Source organism: Myotis myotis, unplaced genomic scaffold (assembly GCF_014108235.1).
Source record: "Myotis myotis isolate mMyoMyo1 unplaced genomic scaffold, mMyoMyo1.p scaffold_m19_p_3, whole genome shotgun sequence".
Lineage (NCBI taxonomy): Eukaryota > Metazoa > Chordata > Mammalia > Chiroptera > Vespertilionidae > Myotis > Myotis myotis.
The window spans coordinates 111411813-111433153 of NW_023416335.1; the positions used below are offsets into that span (position 1 = coordinate 111411813).

The 21341-nt window shown below is 38.7% G+C and overlaps 1 protein-coding gene across 20 annotated transcripts in view; it reads right to left on the bottom strand.

The window, feature by feature from the left end:
• The window catches only part of FRY (FRY microtubule binding protein), a 611006-nt gene that overhangs the window by 446505 nt on the left and 143160 nt on the right, over positions 1-21341 (bottom strand). Inside the window, exons 3-5 of one of the 20 annotated variants that reach the window (XM_036299683.1) lie at positions 19534-19595; positions 11328-11483; positions 10591-10625 (exon numbers count right to left, since the gene is read on the bottom strand). The exons of 17 other annotated variants lie outside the window; for them this stretch is intronic. In XM_036299683.1, coding sequence (XP_036155576.1) covers positions 10591-10625; positions 11328-11395 — 103 coding nt within the window. In that variant the 5' untranslated portion in view covers positions 11396-11483; positions 19534-19595. Of the gene's footprint in view, positions 1-10590; positions 10626-11327; positions 11484-19533; positions 19596-21341 lie in introns of those variants that run through there. 2 more of the 20 variants (XM_036299693.1, XM_036299692.1) reach the window with 2 other exon arrangements.

The following is a 21341-nucleotide window of genomic DNA, read 5'->3' on the forward strand; positions in this document are numbered from 1 at the left end:
TACCTTTGAAAATAGTATATCTATAGATAATATTAAAAATATATCTAAATGTGCGATTTTTTTGTCCTACAAATGAGCACATTCATAAATTAAATGAAGAAATTTTGGATATACTTGATGGAGATTTTCACACCTATTTGAGTGACAATTCCATCGATTTGATGGATGATCTCGAAAGGAAAATTTTCCCATCAAATTTCTTAATAGTATTATTCCTTCAGGAATGCCGTGTCATAAATTAAAATTGAAAGTAGGTGCAATCATCATGTTACTGAGAAATCTTAATAGTAATTAGGGTCTTTTTAATGGTACTAGTTTATTATCAAAAGATTGTGACCTAATATCGAAGCTGAAGTATTAACAGGATCTGCAGAAGGAGAGGTTGTTCTGATTCCAAGTGTTGATTTTTCCCCATCTGACATTGGCCTCCCATTTAAATTAATGTTTAGACAGTTTCCTGTGATGCCAGCATTTGCGATGACTCTTAATAAATCACAAGGAAAACTCTAGACAGAGCAGGAATATTCCTACCTGAACCCGTTTTCAGACATGATCAGTTATATGTTGCTTTCTCTCGAGTTCGAAGACTGTGTGACATTAAAGTTAAAGTTGTAAATACTTCATCACAAGGGGAATTAGTCAAGGACTCTGAAAGTGTTTTTACTCTTAATGTGGTATACAGGTAGATATTAGAATAAGTTTAATCAATTTATTAGTCATTGTTTTTATCAATGTTGTTTTTATATCAAGTCTTTGTTTTTATATCATTTCTTTGTTGTTATATCATGTTGTTATTGTTTATTTATTAATCAATTTATATATTATTTTCATATACATTTACTAATTTTCTTTCATCTATGACACTTTTATTATAGAGAAAGGGCAAACAGCAATATGAGAATTTTTCTTCTAATAAATTTCCTTTCAATGTGCATGAATCTATGCACTGGGCCACTAGTATAAATATAAAATGCAGTTTTTAAGTATGAAGTCTATTGTTTCCCTCAGTGGCATTGGTTTTATAAAGCTACTTCTAGAGAAGTTCGATAATTAGGGTCTAGTACTGAAAAAGCCTATGTAAACATGCATTGCCCCACATTGCAGTTCACTCACAGCCACAGATGACAAACCTAAATTTGGAGATGCCATCTCTTTCTATATCCTACATCCTGCAGGAGATCTGGCCTCATAACGAGGGTTATCTTTGCAAATCAGTCATATTTTATTGGCCACCTGTAGTAAGCCTGGACTCGAACTTCCTCTAGTGGTACTACCCTCTCGTGCCAGGTTCCTGCTCTGGAAACCTGGGCTCTGAGGTGTATCTAAATTTCACTGTCTGACCCAGTGAGTAATAGCCGTGAACACAGACCAGGTGCTCAGAGCAGATCATCTGCTCCAATCTCAATGGTGTCAAACCACACTTCTAATGCCTGAGGGGCAAAAAGCACAGCATATCCCCCAAAAGGAACCAAGACATGGGCTCCTGGGGAAGAAAGTGCAAAGCATGAGAAAAACGTCCAGGCCTTTCTCCTCACCTCCCAACCTCCACCCAAATGCACCCAAGGATAAGCCCCTGCCCAAAGCAAACATGTGGCTCACATTACTGGAAGAACTGGAATCTTGGATATGGCTCCAGGCTTCTGACTCCCCTAGGGACACATTCTGGAAGCCACAGTAGGGGGCTGCAGAGATCTTAGTCCCCAAAGCTCCAAGCCACAGGGAGTTTATTTCCCCCGGTTGTGTGAGTGACCCCTAGTGGCAGAAGTAATAAAACACCAAGAGAAGAGGTTTGTTGGCTGCCACTGGCCTGCCTAAGGTAAATAGTGGGGATGGATTCCCAAGTCCATATAAATAAATTTTTGCTCATTCCAAGTCCTTATATTTATGATGTATTTTTTATTCTTTGTATCACACGTGTCTAACAATAATTCTGTGAGGTGATGATTTTATAATCAAATTATATTTTCATGGAAAAGTCTCAACTATATCACTTTCTCTTTCCAAGAGGTAATGTGTTGGCAGAATTTCTGCAATTCCTCCCACCCCCACACAACCCCCCAAAACCTGTCCCTCTCTAGTCCCAAGAATCTATAGATTTCATGACATATCAGTTACAGCATTGTGTTATGTAAGGTTAGAGTTCATGGCAGTGCTTTTCAACCTTTTTCATCTCATGGCACACACATAAACTAATTACTAAAATTCTTCTATGCACCAAAAACATACATTATATTTTTTCCAATATAACAAAAAAAATAAGTATAATTTTGACTCATTCATACAAGATGTCTATTGTGTCGGCTGTTGTCATTTTTATTTTTGTTTTTTTGACAATCTAAGGGAAAAGAGGTCAGTACTCCTGACTAAATAGTCAGGTATTGCATAATTTAAAAATTCTTGCAGCACACCAGTGTGCTGTAGCACACCAATTGAAAAATTGGTGGTCTATGGCATAAATGACCTTATCACAGGGAGATTATCCACCTGGAACTGATTTGATCACATGAGCCCTTTAAGCAGATAGATTTCAGGTGAATGGCAGAAGGAGGAAGCAGAAGATCTGAATCACAAGGGGGTCTCCATGTGCCACTGCTGGTGTGAAGGTATAAGAAGGAATGTAGCAGCCTCAAGGAACTAGGATGGCCCCAGTGGTTGGCTAACAAGGAAAAAGGACTCCAGTCCTACAACTGCAAGGGCCTATATTCAGCCAACAACCTGAATAAGCCTGGGCATGGACTTGTCCCTAGAGCCTCCAGGTAAGAGCCCAGCTCAGCCAAAACCTTGATTTGACCTAAAAGACTTGAACAGAGACCAGACTTTGACCCATGCCTGACTCCTCACCCAAGGAAATTAAGCTAAAAAGTGGGTGTCGTTTTAAATTGCTATAGTTTTAATTTGCCACAGAATAATAGAAAACTGATATGGATGATAATCAAATTTTTCAATTATCCCAAAGTGGAAGTCCCAGAATTAGGATTCATCCTTTGGTGTATACACACACACACACACACATACACACACACACACACCTCATCCTATCCTGGATCTAAATCTTACTTTAAGCTATTTGTCACATTTCCCTGGCTCCTGATCACTTCAGTGGCCACTCACCTCCTTCTTGCTCTCTCATTACCTCTTATCTGCATTCCTATCTGGCTTCCCTGCTTGGAATCTCCCTGCCCTTTTCTCTAATCCCAGGCAGTGCTGCCAGATTCATTTCCTAACATCACAGTTCCAAACACTTCTCTAGAAGAATAGTACTGACAGGAAAAAAGTTTCCACCACTCCATGGTATTAATAAGAATTTTTAAAGGAAAAATGAGGTGACGATTTTTTTATATATAAAGCTAAATACTTCACATTTGAGGATCTTTTATTTTAACTTTTTTGGTAAGACGCTCCTTTTCTATGCAATAATGATAATAACTGCAGCAGGCGACAGTATAAGTGGTCACAAATTCTTCCAGTTTGTTCCCCCCTTTGTAGTGTAACTGAGCCACTCCTCCCATCTGGAAGAGGAATCATTTCTCCACCCTTTAAATTTGGGTTGCATGTGACTGCTTTGGACAACAGGACTTGCATGATGGGCCATTCTCTCTTGCTGCTGAGAACCCTTTGACCACCTCTTGAGTGAGGCCAGGCTGGCCTCCTGGGATTAGAAACAAAGTGGAGAAAAGCCCTGTGCATTCTAGCTGCCCATGCTGAGAACCTGGCATGTGAATGAGGGCATCCTGGATTGTCTAGCCCCAGGCGAGCAGGCCCAGACACGAAGAGCAGTAGAAGCATGACAAATAATCACTGTGCAATGTTTCAAGCCACTGCATTCAGGGTGGTTTCTTAGGCAGCAAACATATGTGATAGCATAAACTAGTTTGCAGCAGTTTATTCTTACTCAGAAAACTAGAAAGTAAATAAATTCTTCATAAGTATTTTAAATTTTTAAACATCTTAGAATGATTGCTTTGATCCACAGCTGCAAATATGTCTTTAGCTTGCTCAAAATATTATGAACACCACTCTACAGAGAAAGAGTTGGATGCCTATGTGTCTAGAGAGATTTTTCTGGTAAATAGTATCAGGCTAGGGAAGGTGAGCAGAGGGCAAACAGGGTGAGTGGAGAACGCTGCATGAGGATGAGGTGGAAGTCATGGTTGGGGCAGGAGGGTTGAGGTGAAAGGATCTTTTGTCAAGAGCCTAAAGAGCTGCAGAGATGTTTAATTAACCCAGACCTATCTTTCTTGTTGCTTTCTGGGGAATAAACCTTCTGGAAGATTTAGCCCTTTGCCTTTGAACTTCTTATCTGGAATAATGCTTACCTATATCTCCAGGAGTCTACTGAACACCCACTACCACTACTCCTATCCCTACCTACTTCCTACCTTTCTAGTGTGGACAACTCCCAAATTTTATACTTAGTAGTTCTGGATACTATGCAGCCAGAGGTAGAGGCCCCTATATACCGTCTAGAGCAGTGGTTCTCAACCTGTGGGTCGCGACACCTTTGGCAGTTGAACGACCCTTTCACAGGGGTTGCCTAAGACCACCCTGCATATCAGATATTTACATGACGATTCATAACAGTAGCAACATTACAGTTATGAAGTAGCAACGAAAATAATTTTATGGTTGGGGGTCACCACAACATGAGGAACTGTATTTAAAGGGCCAGAAGGTTGAGAACCACTGTTCTAGAGTTAATCACTAATGGAATGGACAAGGAGTCAAAGAATCATTCAATAATTCATCAGATGCACTGAGGTATGTGGAAGGCATTCTTGGGTTAGAGCAGTGGTTTTCAACCTTGGCTGAACATTAGAATCACCTGGGAATCTTTTTAAAATCCTGATTTCTGGGCCTCATACTCCAGAAATTCTGTTTCTTTGTTACTAATGTTGTGGCCTCACCCCAAAAGCACATTCCTTCTTAGAAGAAACAAAGAAGTTGGTATCCTGAGCTGATGATAAAGAGCACTGAGGTCTACATAGAAGTTGAGAGTTTTCTCCTAATCAATGTTTAGACTTCATAAGACTGGAGATGCTGTTGAAATGATGGAAGAGAGCTTGGAAAACCAGAAAAAAAATGTTCTACGTTGTCAGTGGAAGCTGATAGGAGGCTTACCGGTGTCAGTATCCTTGAATATGAAACAACAGGAGAATAGGCGGGGCTTTGAGCAGAGCAGCAGAGGGAGTGTTGAGTGTTGTTGTGGACACTGTGGCTTTTTAAAAAGTCCTTAACCAGCCTTGTAATATGTAACAGTATTTTACTGAATTACACACACACACACACACACACCCTAAATGGAGTATACTACCTCTAAAACAAGGGGCATATTAGGATTCTAGGATTCCTACTACTTCTATTTCATGTCAACTTAATCTTCTAAAGAAGTTTCTAGGAAGTGCTTTGGAAGCCAAATAAATTTGACATGGCAGGATCTACTAAAAGACAATACTTTAAAAATCCTTATGTTCTAAAATCTGTTTATTATTATTTTTAAAATATATTTTTATTGATTTCAGAGAGGAAGGGAGAGGGACTGAGAGATAGAAACATCAATGATGAGAGAGAACCATTGATCGGCTGCCTCCTGCAAGCCCCACACTGGGGATTGAGCCCGCAACCCAGGCATGAGCCCTTGACTGGAATCGAACATGGGACCCTTCATCCCACTGAGCCAAACTAGCCAGGGAAAATCTGTTTATTATTTATGTGAGTTATAATTATATATAGGGGTAAGTAAGGCACCAATACAAAACACTCAAGATTACCCAAAGAAGGGACTAAGATGTCAGAATGTGAGAAATAACAAATCAGTTTTGCAAGGATTAGAAATGCTTGTCCGTTTACTCTTTATTACATGTCTGGTGAGTTCCTGCCAGACTTTATTCTTATTTTTCCTGTACCTCTGTCACTTTTGGGTAAAGTTATGTGTCCTGTACACTTCTCTCCCATCTGCTTACCTATTTAATTTCTCTTACCCAAGACTCTTCTGCCATAGACAATATTTAGATTTGCCCCCATGTGATCACCTTCTAGTGATCATTATACAACCAAGCAATGTGTACATCACCAGGAGAGGTAACCATATTGTCCCCATTACACACAAGGACACTGAAGCTCAGAGCAGGTAAGGCATTAGTCCAGGTTTAAGAGATACAAGTTTCAAACCTAAATTGTTCCTTTTTCTAAAGGATATGATCTCTACTCATGCCTTCATTTAACAAACACTGAGTCAGAAACAACTATGTGCCAAGTACTATGCTAAATGCTTGGGAACTCAACATAAACAACAAAATCATCAGATGGGCAACAGTCTCCTTTCTTGACATGTTTCAAGAAGTCTAGATCTATCATGGCACTGGAGCCACCTGTGTCAGAAAGCAGACATCAGTGACACTAGTCAGTGTTTGGGTGTTTGTTTTTTAATTTCTGAGATTTTCAACATAAAGTTTCCCAGGGCCACCAAAGCAAAGCAGACAAGTTGGGGTGACTCGCTCTCTTCTGTAGAAACCTTTTATGATGACAATTTTTCCCTGATCTTCATTTCTAGTCATAACGAATGCCTGTTTTCACCAGATTTTATTCTGTTTAATGCAGTAGGGGTTAAGGGTTCTTCTTCAGACTGTACTCTGAGTTGTTGGATCTGGGGAATTTTCCCACAAGTTAGATTACCCAGTTGATGAGGGTCAACCAAGGACCCATCACAACTAGACTTTTCTCCTAAACTCAGGGTCTATAGAAACCACAGGATTAGTGCTGAATGTCTGGACCCTTTGATGCTTTTACTATTTAATAATTGCTGTGGCTTTCATTCTGAAATTCCCTTTCTGTAAAGCAAAGTCAAAGTCATAAAAAGTCCCCTATATACACAAATATTTCTATCATAATATTGTTAGAGAGAAACAAATGTCCAATTGCAGGTAGTTGGCTAAGTATATCAACTCACATGGAATACTGTCACACCATTAACTATTATGGTAATGAAAATAAAGGTAGCAACATAAATATAATATAGTGTTAAGACAAAAATGTGTAAACATAGGAGATAATATATTTTAAATGAAAAAGGGAAATTAAAGCAAATGAACCAAATTGACACATTTGTGTAAAAAAAAATTTAGGTGATTTTCCTTTTCTTTTTTCTATTAGTACAATCAGTATAGTAAAAGGCAGATTTGTAGCTATTCTTCCAGCACCAACAATTGGTCATATTTTTATGCTTAGTAGCCATATAATTTCAAGTACAGACTGAGTGTAAAGGGCTCAACAAATCTAAGGTTGAAATCTATCTACATGGTGTGGTCTTAGTCATTTTAGCTTTGTTTCCCAATGTCTCATTAATAGGATGGGGTAAATACAGATATTTACCTCATAAAGTTGTTTAAAGAATTATATAAATAACTGCTTCTAAAAAGCCCTACACCCTGCCTGGCACATAGAAGGAACTTGGTAAGAATTAGATATAATTCATGTTTACACATCAATATTCCATTTTCAGACCAGGATGAAATCATTCATTCATTTGTCCACTTTTTTGTTCAACGCATGTGTTGTTGCTTTTTATCTTGCCTAGGTGCCAGGCAAAATTCTAGGTGCTGTGTTTTAAATAAAAAGACAAGTTAGATGACTTTTATCCTCAAGAAACTCACTATCCAATGGGGGAGACAGCAAGTGACTGGGCCCTTGGGAGTACTCAGGAAGGGGCCCAACTCAGCAAGGATATCAAGGCAGCTTCCCTGAAGGGCTCATGCTTAAGTCAGGTTCTGAAGGAGCCTGGAAACTATATAGGACAGGAGGGCACTGGTGGCCCGGTGAGGAAAGTCTCTTCCAGCCAGTGGGGGCAGCATGAAGGTGAGGGAAGATACATGAACGGTAGTGTAAGAGGTTCAGATAGAAAAGAAAACGGTGTGTGTGTTTTGGAAACTGCTTGGAATCTAGTACATCTGGAGTTAGAGATGTGTCTGAGGAGTCAGCAGTCACCTCGATGAGTGCCTGCCTCTGATATATCAGGACTATCACCTTATCATGTGAGCCAGGCCTTTAAAAAGATAAGACTTTGGGAAGGGAGACTATTATCTGCATCCATGTGTATTAGGAGCACTCGCTCCTGTGTCCACACATACTCCTGAGCTCTCCGCATTCTCCTGGACCCTGCTCACTGTGCCAATTGTTGGAGTAAGTTCTTCCTTGACCCTGCTCGACTATGCTAACTATGGGGTGTACAGGCTCTCATGGGGCCTCAGGTCCTCTGCCAGGAACTGGACCTTAATGGATGCCATGTAATGAACGGAGAAGATATGAGAAGTCAGGCATATAAGAGAGTCTTTATTGCAGCTCATGTAGCCATTGCTACTAAGGAGCCATTAGAAAAAGCAGTCCAACCAGGCAGCCTCACACAGTAGCAGCCTTACTGGCTGGTCAGTAACATACTTTATACTAACTTAGACAAAAGAGGCTTCTTGCCTAAATAGTGACATCAGTCTTTTGGGTTATAGAAGGGTACGTTTGCACAGTGCATTCAGTGAAACTGCTGTGTCCCTGTACCTGCATGTAGCAAATTAGCCTTGAACACTCTGATTAGGATTCCCACTCTCAGAGTAGCCTTGACTATCCAGTGTACTCTTGACAGGGCCCCCACAATGTGTCATCTCTGAGAAATTCAGTCCTATAATCTACTTAAATCAACATCTAAATAACACAATATCACATGTTAAAATAGATGTAGAAATCACCTAGTGAAAACTTGTGTCTTTTAGGCTATTAGAACTTTGTTAAACAAAAATAACTTAAGGTGAATAACAATGAGTTGTAATAGGAATTCCACCAGTGTTTCATCATTTTGCGTATCAAAAAAATGAGATTACTTTATCTGGGGGAGGTGGCATTCTACTGACGTATTTGCTGCTTCACCAGATAAGACATGAGATGCAGGATGTGTATAACAGCAACAGAAAGAGGAAAAAAGACTTAGATGCTGCTATTCGATACTTTTAGAGCTTTTGTTTTTCTTTAAAATAATTTAAAACATAATATGATTAATGAAATTCGGGACTGGAAAATTCCATCTCTTGGTGGTGTGGGAAGGTGGGGTGTGACTCAGAGGAAAGTACCTGGAAGTGAAAGAATTGCTTACCTCATTCCCCAGCGAGAAGCCTGGATCATCCCAGCTTCTCAGCTTTCATATTTTACAAGTCTATAGATTTTCCTCCTATCAGAATGGAATATCTACATACATAATTATTATCTTTTAAAGTTTAATGAATAGATAATAACTGTAGTGGTATTTAAACACATTATCCCGTATATTATAAAATCTGCCAAGAATAGATTTTAAAGTTGTTCTTTGTCATCCTTTACAAGGTCTACATTATGATTTGTTTAGTTTGTTTTATAGTCCATGTGAAATAGTAGTTGTATAAAAACTGACATTTGCTATTATGGATAATAATTTGAATCTTGGCCTATAGAAACATAATTTTGTAAAAAGGTCAGGGCCTTAAGGAGAAATATGGCCAGTTGAAATTCCTTTTTTTTATTTTCCTTTCATAGTCTCTAAACATAACATTTAAACTGTCATCATGAATGCATATAACTATACATCTGTAGAGCCATGTGGAGAATATTCTCACAGAATTTTTTTTTATTTATTTATTATTTTTTTTTAAATATATTTTATTGATTTTTTTACAGAGAGGAAGGGAGAGAGATAGTTAGAAACATCGATGAGAGAGGAACCATCGATCAGCTGCCTCCTGCACATCTACTGGGGATGTGCCCGCAACCCAGGTACATGCCCTTGACCGGAATTGAACCTGGGACCTTTCAGTCCGCAGGCCGACGCTCTATCCACTGAGCCAAACCGGTTTCGGCAACAGAATTTTTTTTAAAAGCTTCATAGTTGATAACGAAGCACTGGCTCAAGAGCTAGGAGACAGAAATTAATTTTATAACTTTACCCCAAACTTACTGAATAACCTGGGATCAACCAGTATGCTAAAAATGACCTTGCTTCCTGATTACTTTTACGGGAATATTCTAGGAATCAGATAATTTTTGGAAACTCGGAAGGCTTGTTTGAGACAGATAAACATAACTCTTTATAGAGAACCTGTCTAATGTATATTATTGCTGAAGAGTAAGAATTACAAAAAAAAAAAAGAAAACCAACAAACCCAGAGATTTAAAAGATTGACTTTCTCCCTAGCCAGAGCATTCAGTGGTTAGAGGATCAGCCCATGCACCTAAAGGTCATGGGTCTGAATCCTGGTCAAGGGCATGTAAGTGGGTTGCAGGTTCGATCCCAGCCCCAGTCAGAGTGTGTGCAGGAGGCAACCAATCACTATATCTCTCTCACATTGTTGTTTCTCTCTCTCTCTCTTCTCTCTCTCCTTCTCTCCCTTCCCTCCCTCTCTCTAAAAATCAATGGAAAAAATATCCTCAGGTGAGGATTAAGAAAAAAAGAAAAAAAAGATTGGCTTTCATTTTCCTACTCAATATTTCAGTTAATATTGCCATTCATAAAGTTGAATATAGGGGGATGGGAAAAAAGAAACTAATTTATTAGTTGCCTACTATATACTAGGTACTTACATGTGTTAACCTCTTTGAAAGCAGGACACTTGTTCCTGTTTTATAGACAAGAAAAGGAAGTTCAGAACAGCCATGAAACTTGTCCCAAATCAGAGTTATTAGAATCTACTTGTCTATTTCTTGATTCCATATCTCATCCATCTTCACGTCCCTGCTCCATGCCCCCAACAGACCCATGCTATTGAGTCTTAGCATTGTATCTCTTGACTATATCTTGAATATACACATCTGTCTTAGTTCAGGCTCTTATCATTTATTTCTCTTAGTCTAATACACAAGTTTCTAATGGTTTATCTGGCTCTGACGTTTATTATCTCTTGTAAAAGAATCTCTAACCTTAAGAGTTATTTTTTTCTAAAACACAGAACTATTTATGTCATTTTGTGTGTGTTTCTCCTCCTCCCTGGCTCTTGAATTACTAATGAGTAAGGGTGATATCAGAAAGATGACAAACTAGGTAGTTCTAAGCCCTTATTCTCACATGGAAATACCAAGTGAACAACAGCATATGGACCAAAGTAGCTTGTGGGAATTCTAAAAACCAGCTAAGAAGCTGTGGCAACTAAATGAATGCCTAGAAAGAAAAAACTATCTCAAAACAATGGTACATTTCATGGCATTTTTGTTTGTCCTTACCCTCCCCCATTCCACCACCCCAGCACAGCATGACATGGTCAGGAGGATGCCACGTAATTCCTGGTCCCTCCCTTAGGACAGAAGAAAAGAGTGGAATTTACTTGCAACCTTCTGGATTGTCTGAAGTTTCTCTCTGGTCTGGATCAGAGCACTGATAAGAATGGGGCATATTTGGGATATCAGGTTGGAGGCTGCTGAAAGCAGGAGTGGGTGCAACAACCTGTGAGAGCTTCAGAAAACTGCAGACCCGTGGGCACCTGGGGGCAAGAAATTATAGACAGATGAATGCAATAGAACATCTAATGTCTTGAGAATAAGCAAGATAAGACTTTTTAGGAGATTTAAAAGCAGCCCTGTATATAGGAGAATTGGAGAGAATAAAAAAGCATATGACAGGTTCAGGAAAGACATTTCTCCATAAAAAGTCTGAGAGAACCTTAAGTCTTCATGACAGATTGATTAGTGCAGAGCTTCCTCTGTGCAGAGGCACTCCTGGATGAGGAAATGACTTCGTCAAATGCCTAATTTTCAACAAAATATCACAATGAAAAGAAAAAGCTAAATATGGTCCATCCAAAGGAACAAAATAAATATCCAGAAACCAACCCTAATGAAACACAGGCCTTGAATTTACTTAACAAAGACTTTAAAATAAAACAATGTTCTCTAGTATGCTCAATTAAATAAGGAAAAAAACAGGAGATAGCTAAACAAATTCAGGAAAAATGTATGAACAAAGTGAGACTATCAACACAGAGATCAAAATGATTAAAAAGGTCCAAGCAGATATTATGGAGCTGAATAAAACAATGATTGCACTGAAATTTTCACTAAAGGGATTCAAGATAGGTTCAAATAGGCAGAAAAAAAGAATAAGAAAACTTGAAAATAGGTCATTTGAAGTTATTGTTTTAAAATCAAAAATAAAAAATAAAGAAAAGAAAGAAAAGAAAGGAAGCCTATGTGACTTATGAGATACCACAAAACAGGTCACTATATGCATTAGAGGAGTCCCAAAAAGAGAAGAGAAGGAGAAAGAGGCAGATAATTCATTTGAGAAAGAAATGAAGAAAACGCCCCAAATTTATAAGAACCTTAACAAACTCTAAGTAGGATAAACCCAAAGAGGCCCATCCTGAAACACATTATAATCAAACAGCAGAGAATCAATGACAAAGAGAAAATGTTGAAAGAAGCAAGAGAAAAAGCAGACTTGTCATGTACAAGGAATTGTCAATAAGGTTATCAGTGGATTTCTCAGCAGAAATCTTGCCCACTTGAAGGCAAAGGGATGATATATTTAAAGTACTGAAAGTACCATATCAAGCAAAACTGCTCTTCAAAAATGAGAGTAAAATTAAGACATCCCCAGATAATGAAAGCTGAGGGAGTTAACGTTACATTTGCCTATAAGAAATGCTAAAGGAAATCCTTAAAATCTATACAAAAGGGTGCTCAAACAGTAACTTGAAACTATGTGAATCTGTAAATCCTCTGGTAAAGGTCAATATGTGGACAAATTAAAAACTTGAGCCTGGCTGTGGTGGCTCAGTGGTTGAGCTTCTACCTATGAGCCAGGAGGTTACGGTTCGATTCCTAATCAGGGCACATGCCTGGGTTGTGGGCTCAGTCTCCAATGTGAAGCATGCATGAGGCAGCTGATCAATGATTCTCTCTTATCATTGATGTTTCTATCTCCTTCTCCCTCTCCCTTTTTCTCTGAAATCAATAAAAATATATTTAAAGAATAACAAACAAACAGAAAACTTGAGCCACTGTAATTTTGCTTTGCAATTTCACTATTGATGTTTTATAGGATGTAAAAGACAGAAGTACTTACAAATCTATGTTAAAGGGGGTACAATGTGACATAAAAAATGTAACCTGGAAGCAGGGCAGAGATATAAACAAATAGAGGTTTTGTTCGCAACTGAAATTATCATTTTAAAATAGATTGTTATAACTTTAGCATATTTTATGTAATCCCCATGGTAACCAAAATGAAAATATCTATAAAATATACCAAATGGTCAGGGGCAAGAATTAAATGAGAAGAAAATCAAAACATGTCATTGCAAAAAATTCAACTAAACAGAAAGGAAGGCAGCAAGGAAGAAAATGAGGAACAAAAAGTTATAAGACTTACAAAAAACAAATAACAAAATGGCAATAGTAAGTCCTTCCCTGTTGGTAACTGCTTTAAATGTAAATGAATTAAACTCCTCATTCTAAAGACATAGACTGGCATAATGGATTTAAAAAAAAAACACACACAGGCTCCAACAATCTGCTATCCACAAGAGATTTATTTTAGATATAAGGATTTAAGGACAGAAATAGGTTTAAAGTAAAAGGATGGAAAAAGATATTCCATCCAAATAGTTACCAAAAGAGCAGGGGTGACTATACTAATATCAGAGAAAATAAACTTTAAGTAAAAAATGGTTACAACGCCCGGCTGGTCTGGCTCAGTGGTTGAGAATAGATCTATGAACCTGGAGGTTAGGGTTCGATTCCTGGTCAGGGCACATGCCTGGGTTATGGGCTCAGTCCCCAGAAGGGGGCATGCAGCAGGTAACCAATCAATGATTCTCTCATCATTGATGTTTCTATCTCTCCCTCCGTCTCCCTTCCTCTCTGAAATCAATCAAAATATTATAACACACACACACACACACACACACACACACACACACACACACACAAACTCTTACAAGAGATATATATAATATTAATAACCTAAACATGAGATTAACATACTGTAAATCATTATAATGGAAAGCACAATAGTTACTGTTAGATAATGAAGGTTACCTTACTGAAGATTTAGTGGAATCACAGCTCTCTGTATTCCAGCCAAAAAACCTAACTGGGGTTCACTTCCCTGAATCATTATTTAACTTCATGAAAGTGAAAGTAACTATAGGTAGAAATGAACCTGATGTTGTCCTGGGCCAAATAACTTTTTCAGTTTACCTGAGTTACCCTTGGAAACATCAGTGTGCACAGACAAAACTTCTGCAGACTAGGAATTCCTCACAGGAGAGGAAGATGAGGTAAATATAACTAAAAGGATTTGCACATTTTTCTAGGGCCTTAATTATTTTGATTTTGACAGATTATCTTGGGCCTGATTAGTGTTGTTATAACAAAAACAATGATCATTTTGTAGGAGCAAAGATGGTAGTTCCAAAGGTGGCCAGACACAATGAAATTGTAGCAAATGTCCTGAAACCAACTGGGAGAAAACATCAAAGCAGATGACAATGAGGGCATCACTGTCAAAAAAACTTGTAGCAGTATCTTTATAGGAGAAAGTGTCCAACTGAAACCCCTATAACTGCAATGAACCCTTATTTCTTTAACTCATTTCTTATTCTCCGGTAAACAGAAAGATAATATTGCCATTTTACTGATAAAGAAACCAAAGGGCAGAGATCACACAATTAGTAGACTTTTGTATCTGGAGCCAGTAGATGTTGTTCTTTCTAATAAGTTTAAATTTTGTTGTTCTTTGAAATTTTACATAATTAAATAGCAAAATTATTCTATGTGTACATGCTTTGGAACACAGATGTGTTGCCACAATGACTCTCTTCTTCTATATAATGAATATTGGGTAAATTATAAAAGGAAAAAAAATCAGACAACATATTAAATATTTAAGTAGTAGCACCTTTTCCACATTCACTAGAAAGGTAGACTTAAGGTGAGTTATTTTATTTCTTCTGAGTAATAAGCCCAAATATTTTATCTGGAAATAGGTAGTGCACTGGAACTTTGGATCCAGAGACATGTACAGATGAGTCCAGGGGGTTCTTCTCCAAATGAGCAAACTGACCCCCACAGAGGTAAAGTGAGTCGCCCAAGAAAGTCACATCATTACAGAGCCTAGATGCTAACATCCAGGTCTTCGTGTAACTTCAAAAGAAGTGACTGCTTTACCTTCAGGAAAAAAAGTAAGTCCTCTATCTCTAAAAATGATGAGATTTTTAAAAGAAAGAAAAAAATAGAGTGCAGTTTGCTATTCATAACTAATTATTTCTATTCCAGTCACTTGGGGCACAAAGCTTAAGGAACATGGAACCACTCTGGAGAAACCAGCCAAAGCGTGGCACCACACCTCAAATGATTAATGTGGAAATACATATTTGATTATGGACATGACAAGTCAGGAAGGCTAGACCCACCAGGAATAGGTGTGGGAGGAACTGTTATTAAATATTTACACAGCACTGATGAGTATAATTGTGCCAAACACTTAAAGTCCTGGCCTTACGGAGTTCACTGTCACTTGTTAATCTGGTTAATCCTGAGATACTGATGTTGCTTCATCAGGTAAACAATCCATTCCAGACATCAAAGAGCCATCATTTCAACAAGTTTTCTTAGGAATAAGACTTTATACCGAACTACTTAATGCAAAAGTTGTATATACTTGTCACTATATTAATGATTTTAGGAAATTCACTTTTCTCCTCTTTTGAGTCTCTTTCCATTCTTTCTACTTAACTCTTCCATATTGTTATACAAAACACAATTGTATTCCCTGCTACTGCAGCATACGTAGTAATACCAGCAAAAGTGGAGTGTCAATGATGCAGAGTCAAAACAAATGAATAAAAAATACTTACTTGAGCCCAGCAGCAATGGCTCAGTGGTTGAACATCAACCTATGAATCATGGTTCGATTCCTGGTCAGGGCACATGCCCAGCTGCAGGCTCTATCCCCAGTGCGGGGCATGCAAAAGGCAGCCGATTCTCTCATATTATTGATGTTTCAATCTCTCTCTCCCTCTTCCTTCCTCTCTGAAATCACTACAAATATATTTTAAAAAATACTTGAAGACATGGTGCAACTTGGTGGACACATGAAGATCTAACATCAGCTTTATTTGGGATACAGTAAGCAGGGAAATGGAAGTAGAAAAAATGAGGCTGCCTTTGATGGAAAAAGATTTTATTTAGCTCAGATGATGTTCAGAGGATACTATACTTATCATTTACTTAAATCTTCAAAGGATTTTAAGTAGTTAAAAGTATAAGCAAAAAAGTCTATGGAATTGGAATACATTAAGGCCAGAGTACAAAATAACAGGGGTCCAGGTAACAAGGAATTTGAAGAGAGGAAGAAACTACTTTCCCTAGAAAACCACTACTAAGGAGGACTATTGCTTCTTTGGAACTCATTTAGTTTTGTGCATGTTATTGATAACTAAGGCAGACCTCACAGTTAAGATGGACAGCTGCAACATTTATTAATTTCTTTATTCATTCATCCATTCATTTCTGAGATGCACAGTTTCTGCCTTCAAAAGACTTGGAGCCTGGGCAGAGAAGGTGGTGATAACAACAGATATGTACAGAATTAAATACCATGATAGCATGATGGGCAAAGACCTATGGAACAAAAGGTGTATGTAACTAAATTATTGGGGGTGGAGGTGTAAGAGACAATTTGAGACATAAGGTGACATTTGAACCCAGTTGAAACAGAATATGAAAGTCAGAGAAAAGCAAGGTGGGAAGATGAGAAATTCTCTGTGAAGACCCCATCTCTGAAGGAACAGCAGGGCCAGACCGCAGTCAGTGGTTGGGTATAACTGGAGCACATGTAGAAAGGATAGGGGCAGGGATGAAGCCTTCCATCCAAGCACCAGAATGGAAGGGCTCCTGGGTCTCCAACACCATGTTCAAGAGTGCTGGCCTGATTCTGAAAGCAAAGCTGCTTAAACATTAGAGAGGTGCTAGCAGAAAGAAAATGCAGGGTGCTACAGAGTATCTCCAAAGAAAATCTAGCAGTGAATAAGAGAACTACTTTGTTGGATACAGTTCTAGGCTCCATATGGGTCCTAAAAATAGTAGAGACTCTTGGGGTCAGCTACTATTTTACTTGATTTATTTTTGTTAATCCTCATCCTAGGATATTTTCCCACTGATTTTTAGAGAGGTTAGAAGGGAGGGGGAGAGACAGAAAGAGACATTGATGTGAGAGAGACACATCAATTTGTTGCCTCCCACATGAACCCAACCAGGGTGGGATCGAGCCTGCAACTAAAGTACATGCCCTTGACTGGAACTGAGCCAGAGACCCTTCAGTCTGCTGGTCAATGCTCTATCCACTGAGCCAAAACAACTAGAGCAATACAGGGAATAATCTAGAGCAGTGGTCGGCAAACTTGCAGCTCGGCAAACCGCAGCTCGCGAGCCACATGCGGATCTTTGGCCCCTTGAGCATGGAGGTATTTTGTGGAAGACCCACACTCAAGGGGCCAAAGAGCCGCATGTGGCTCGCGAGCCTCGGTTTGCCGACCACGGATCTAGAATACACAGGGTGGTTAAATTACTTATGTAGGCCCACACACTACTAGTAGAGGATGGGACAGTATGGCACAGCTCTGGGTGGGGCATAGCATTTTCCTGAGCACCCACAATGGGCAGAGATTATTGAATAAATGTTTTACGAAGATGAAGAAATATGAAAACTAGCTCTTCTGTTCAAAGAGCTAAGGATTAAGGTAGAAAGATGACAGGAGCAAGAAAAAAGACAGTACATTTATTTGTAAGAATAGTATAGACATACTTTACACAATAGAGCTGATACCTTCCTGAGAAGTAGGCACCATTTTTATAAAACAAATTATTTAAATAGCATTATATAAGAGACTCTGTTAATTCATAGTATGGATCATTTATATACTTTATAATGACCCTCTGATCACTTTTTGATTTTTATAATTATATTTTAAAAGGGACATAGTTGTACTGTAAACTGAGCTAAAAAAAGTTATTCTCATTGAAAAATGTTGCTCAAATTAAAGTGAGTTTATCACTACTCTGGTCATTAAAAATATAAATTAATGTGGAAGTTTGCTAACCTGAGATGGTCTTACTTCCTGATCCTTTAAGACTATCTTATATTACACCAGAGGCCCAGTGCATGGAATTCGTGCACTCAGAGGGGGTCCCTCAGCCAGCCTGCACCCTGTTGCAGTCCAGGAGCCCTTGGGCAGTGGCCGGCAAACTGCGGCCCCTTGGTGTGGCTCTTCCACAAAATACCATGTGACGGTGCGCACATACAGTGCGATTGAAACTCCGTGGCCAATTCAAGGGGCCAAAAAGCCACATGTGGCTCGTGAGCTGCGGTTTGCCGACCACGGCCTTAGGGGGATGTCTGACTGCCACAAAGATGAGAGAGGTTCCTGCCACCGCCACTGCGCTTGCCAGCTGTGCACCCAGCTCAGGGTTTCTGGCTGAGTGGCACTCCCCGTGTGGGAGTTCACTGACCACCAGGGGACAGCTCCTGCATTGAGCATCTGCCGCCTGGTGGTCAGTGCACGTCATAACAATTGGTCGTTCCACCATTCGGTCGATTTGCATATTAGCCTTTTATTATATAGGATACCTCTAAAAGATGTTAAGCTAAGTACTCTGGGTTGTCCCAGAGCAAGCTTTATTCTCCGTGTGACTTAGCTATATGGGTCACTGAGCCTGTTCAAATGAATACAAACATGTTTCTGATAAGAAAAATCCTCTTAAGACAGGAAATATGAGTCTTATCCCCTACTAATGAGTCTACAAAAGTTTTAACTGACAGAGCTTCTAACAATAGTGCTCTTTGGTTTACACTATATGATAGTCTGAGCAATAGGATGATGGGGAGATGTTCAACTCTAATCATGGTGGGGTCTTTCCAGAACTTTGTTTAGAATAAGGCATACTACACATGTAAAGGAGAAAAAACCCACCACTAGACTCCAACTGCCTCCTATACAGATGAATCTTGTTGGACGACGGAGTTTCCCAAAGAATGAGCAGAAGGTCTCCCTATCAGAATAAACCATGACTATTAAAGGTAGATATTTCTAGGCCAATCCAAAATTTGATGAACCAGTATCTGAATTTAATTTTTAAAAGATTTGCAGATTTTAATAACTACCTTTATCATGATCACAGGCTTACCAGAAGTAATCTCAGATAGCCCTTTAATTTTGATGAGCCCTTTGATTGGTTTCAGATGTGCAATGATAGGCCTGAAGAAGAGCTTGGGAGTAGGAGCTGGAAAGATCAGAATTACTCTGTTCAGCAGAGGGAGAAGAACATGAGATTCTGGAGACATGGTGGTAGAAGGAACGTGGAAAGGGTAGAGGACAGAAGAAAAGGAGAAGGGAGTCACCAGTTGCCCAAAGGTCGAAGAATACTGGTAGAGCAAGCATCAAAAAATCTCAGATGGTAGGAGGCTGAACAGGCTTTCAAAGAACAGGGACATTTAATATTAACTCAAAGTCATTAGTGCTAAATAAATACCTAAATTCTAGATTCCTCTTGTCTCTCCAGACATCCAGCAGAATCGGCTATCCACACAGAGGCTGTGAGTGGTTGTTTTTGTTTATGGAAATCAAGGAAAGAGGTTGAACTTTACAGAGTATATACAGAGTAAGATCATGAGAAAAATCCATACATGGCAAAAAAGAACAAGCAAACAAAACATTAGCAGAAACAGGAACTTAAGCACAATAACATGTGTCCCTGAAAAGTTACAGAAATCTTGGGGTTGGGCCTGGAACTTGCTACAGGTATTGGCATGGAAGCTGGATCCATTTTTATTTAAATTTTAAGAAAAAAAGTGCTCCCAGGTGGCATTTAGATTCCATAATCTTCTTTGCCTTCTACCACTTTATTTTATTTTTTTAATTTTATTTTATTGTTTAAAGTATTACACATAGTAGTACATATATCTCCTTCCCCCCCGCCATTTACCTTCCCCCAGCTACCACTTTAAAACAAAACAAAACAAACAAAAACCCTTCTATATTTTCAAACTCTAGTGCTTATAAGAAATTGGCATTTCTTTTTAAAAAAATTACTTTCTTTTGAGCTTTTCTAGAGTTCTTTTCCCAAAGCAATAATTATTTATTACACATCTCTTTAAGAGGTGTAGAACTTTCCATTCAACAATTTTTTAAACTGAGGGCTACACAAAACAATACGGTGACCTATTTTCAGGAATTAAATGGAGCCCTGACAATTACATAAAATGCAATTACAATCCCCCAAATGAGCAAAATATTCACTTTTCTGTATTCTTTTTAAATAGATTTTTATTGATTTCAGAGAGGAAGGGAGAGGGAGAGAGAGATAGAAACATCAATGATGAGAGATAATCATTGATTGGCTGTCCCCTACACGCTCCACACAGAAGATTGAGCCCCCAACCAGGCATGTGCCCTGAGTGGAAATCAAACTGAGACCTCCTGGTTCATAGGTCAATGCTCAACCACTGAGCCATGCTGGCTGGGGCAAGATATTCACTTTTCAATTGACAGATGCAGGCACATAGCTGCCCCACAAGTATATTTTGGCCAAGTCTACTGTATACCCTCATTACCCCATTAATCGGAGACTTATTAACTGATTTTTTTTTATTAGAGATTTAATTATTACCTGTATGGAAAAATACTTTTTTGTTTAATTACTAAAATATGTGGTGGTAAAGCTGCTTTAGGTTATAACCTTAGGAACATGAGAATAAACTTCAGAGAATATTTGATGAAGAAGCACTTGAAATTGAGAAATTGTGAAATCCTATCTCAAATTTGCTCTCTTAACACTGAACAAATGATTTTCCATGAGCCTCAGTTTCCTCACTGTGATATTGGAATAGTAACAAATCTCATTCTGTGAGGACAAGGAAAATTTAGCAGACCTTTACCTTTCAAAGAAACATATCCTCAAACCTTTGCCCCCCAAAGAAAATGTTCAATAGTGTCCAAGTTTTTCTCTGGATCAGATGTCTGAGGAGAGTCATGTTTCCTGTATGTTTTAACTAAAATTAAACTGAAATTCCCTTTCTCTCACTGATTGCTTATGTCAGAGAAACCGACTTTTTCTCTCTTATAGACAGAATAAGAAATAAAGCCAGCTGAGATCTTGATGCCATACACCTGACTAGGCTCGCCCCCCAGGTGAGTGTCTCACCAACTATTACTGGCATATGGAGGTTGAATACACACAGGCTGGTGAATGAATTGTTTGCCTCTGGGACCCACATGGAAAGTTGTGGATGGCATTTTACACTCATTTTCTATGTTCAAAAAAATGACCCAGAGATTCTC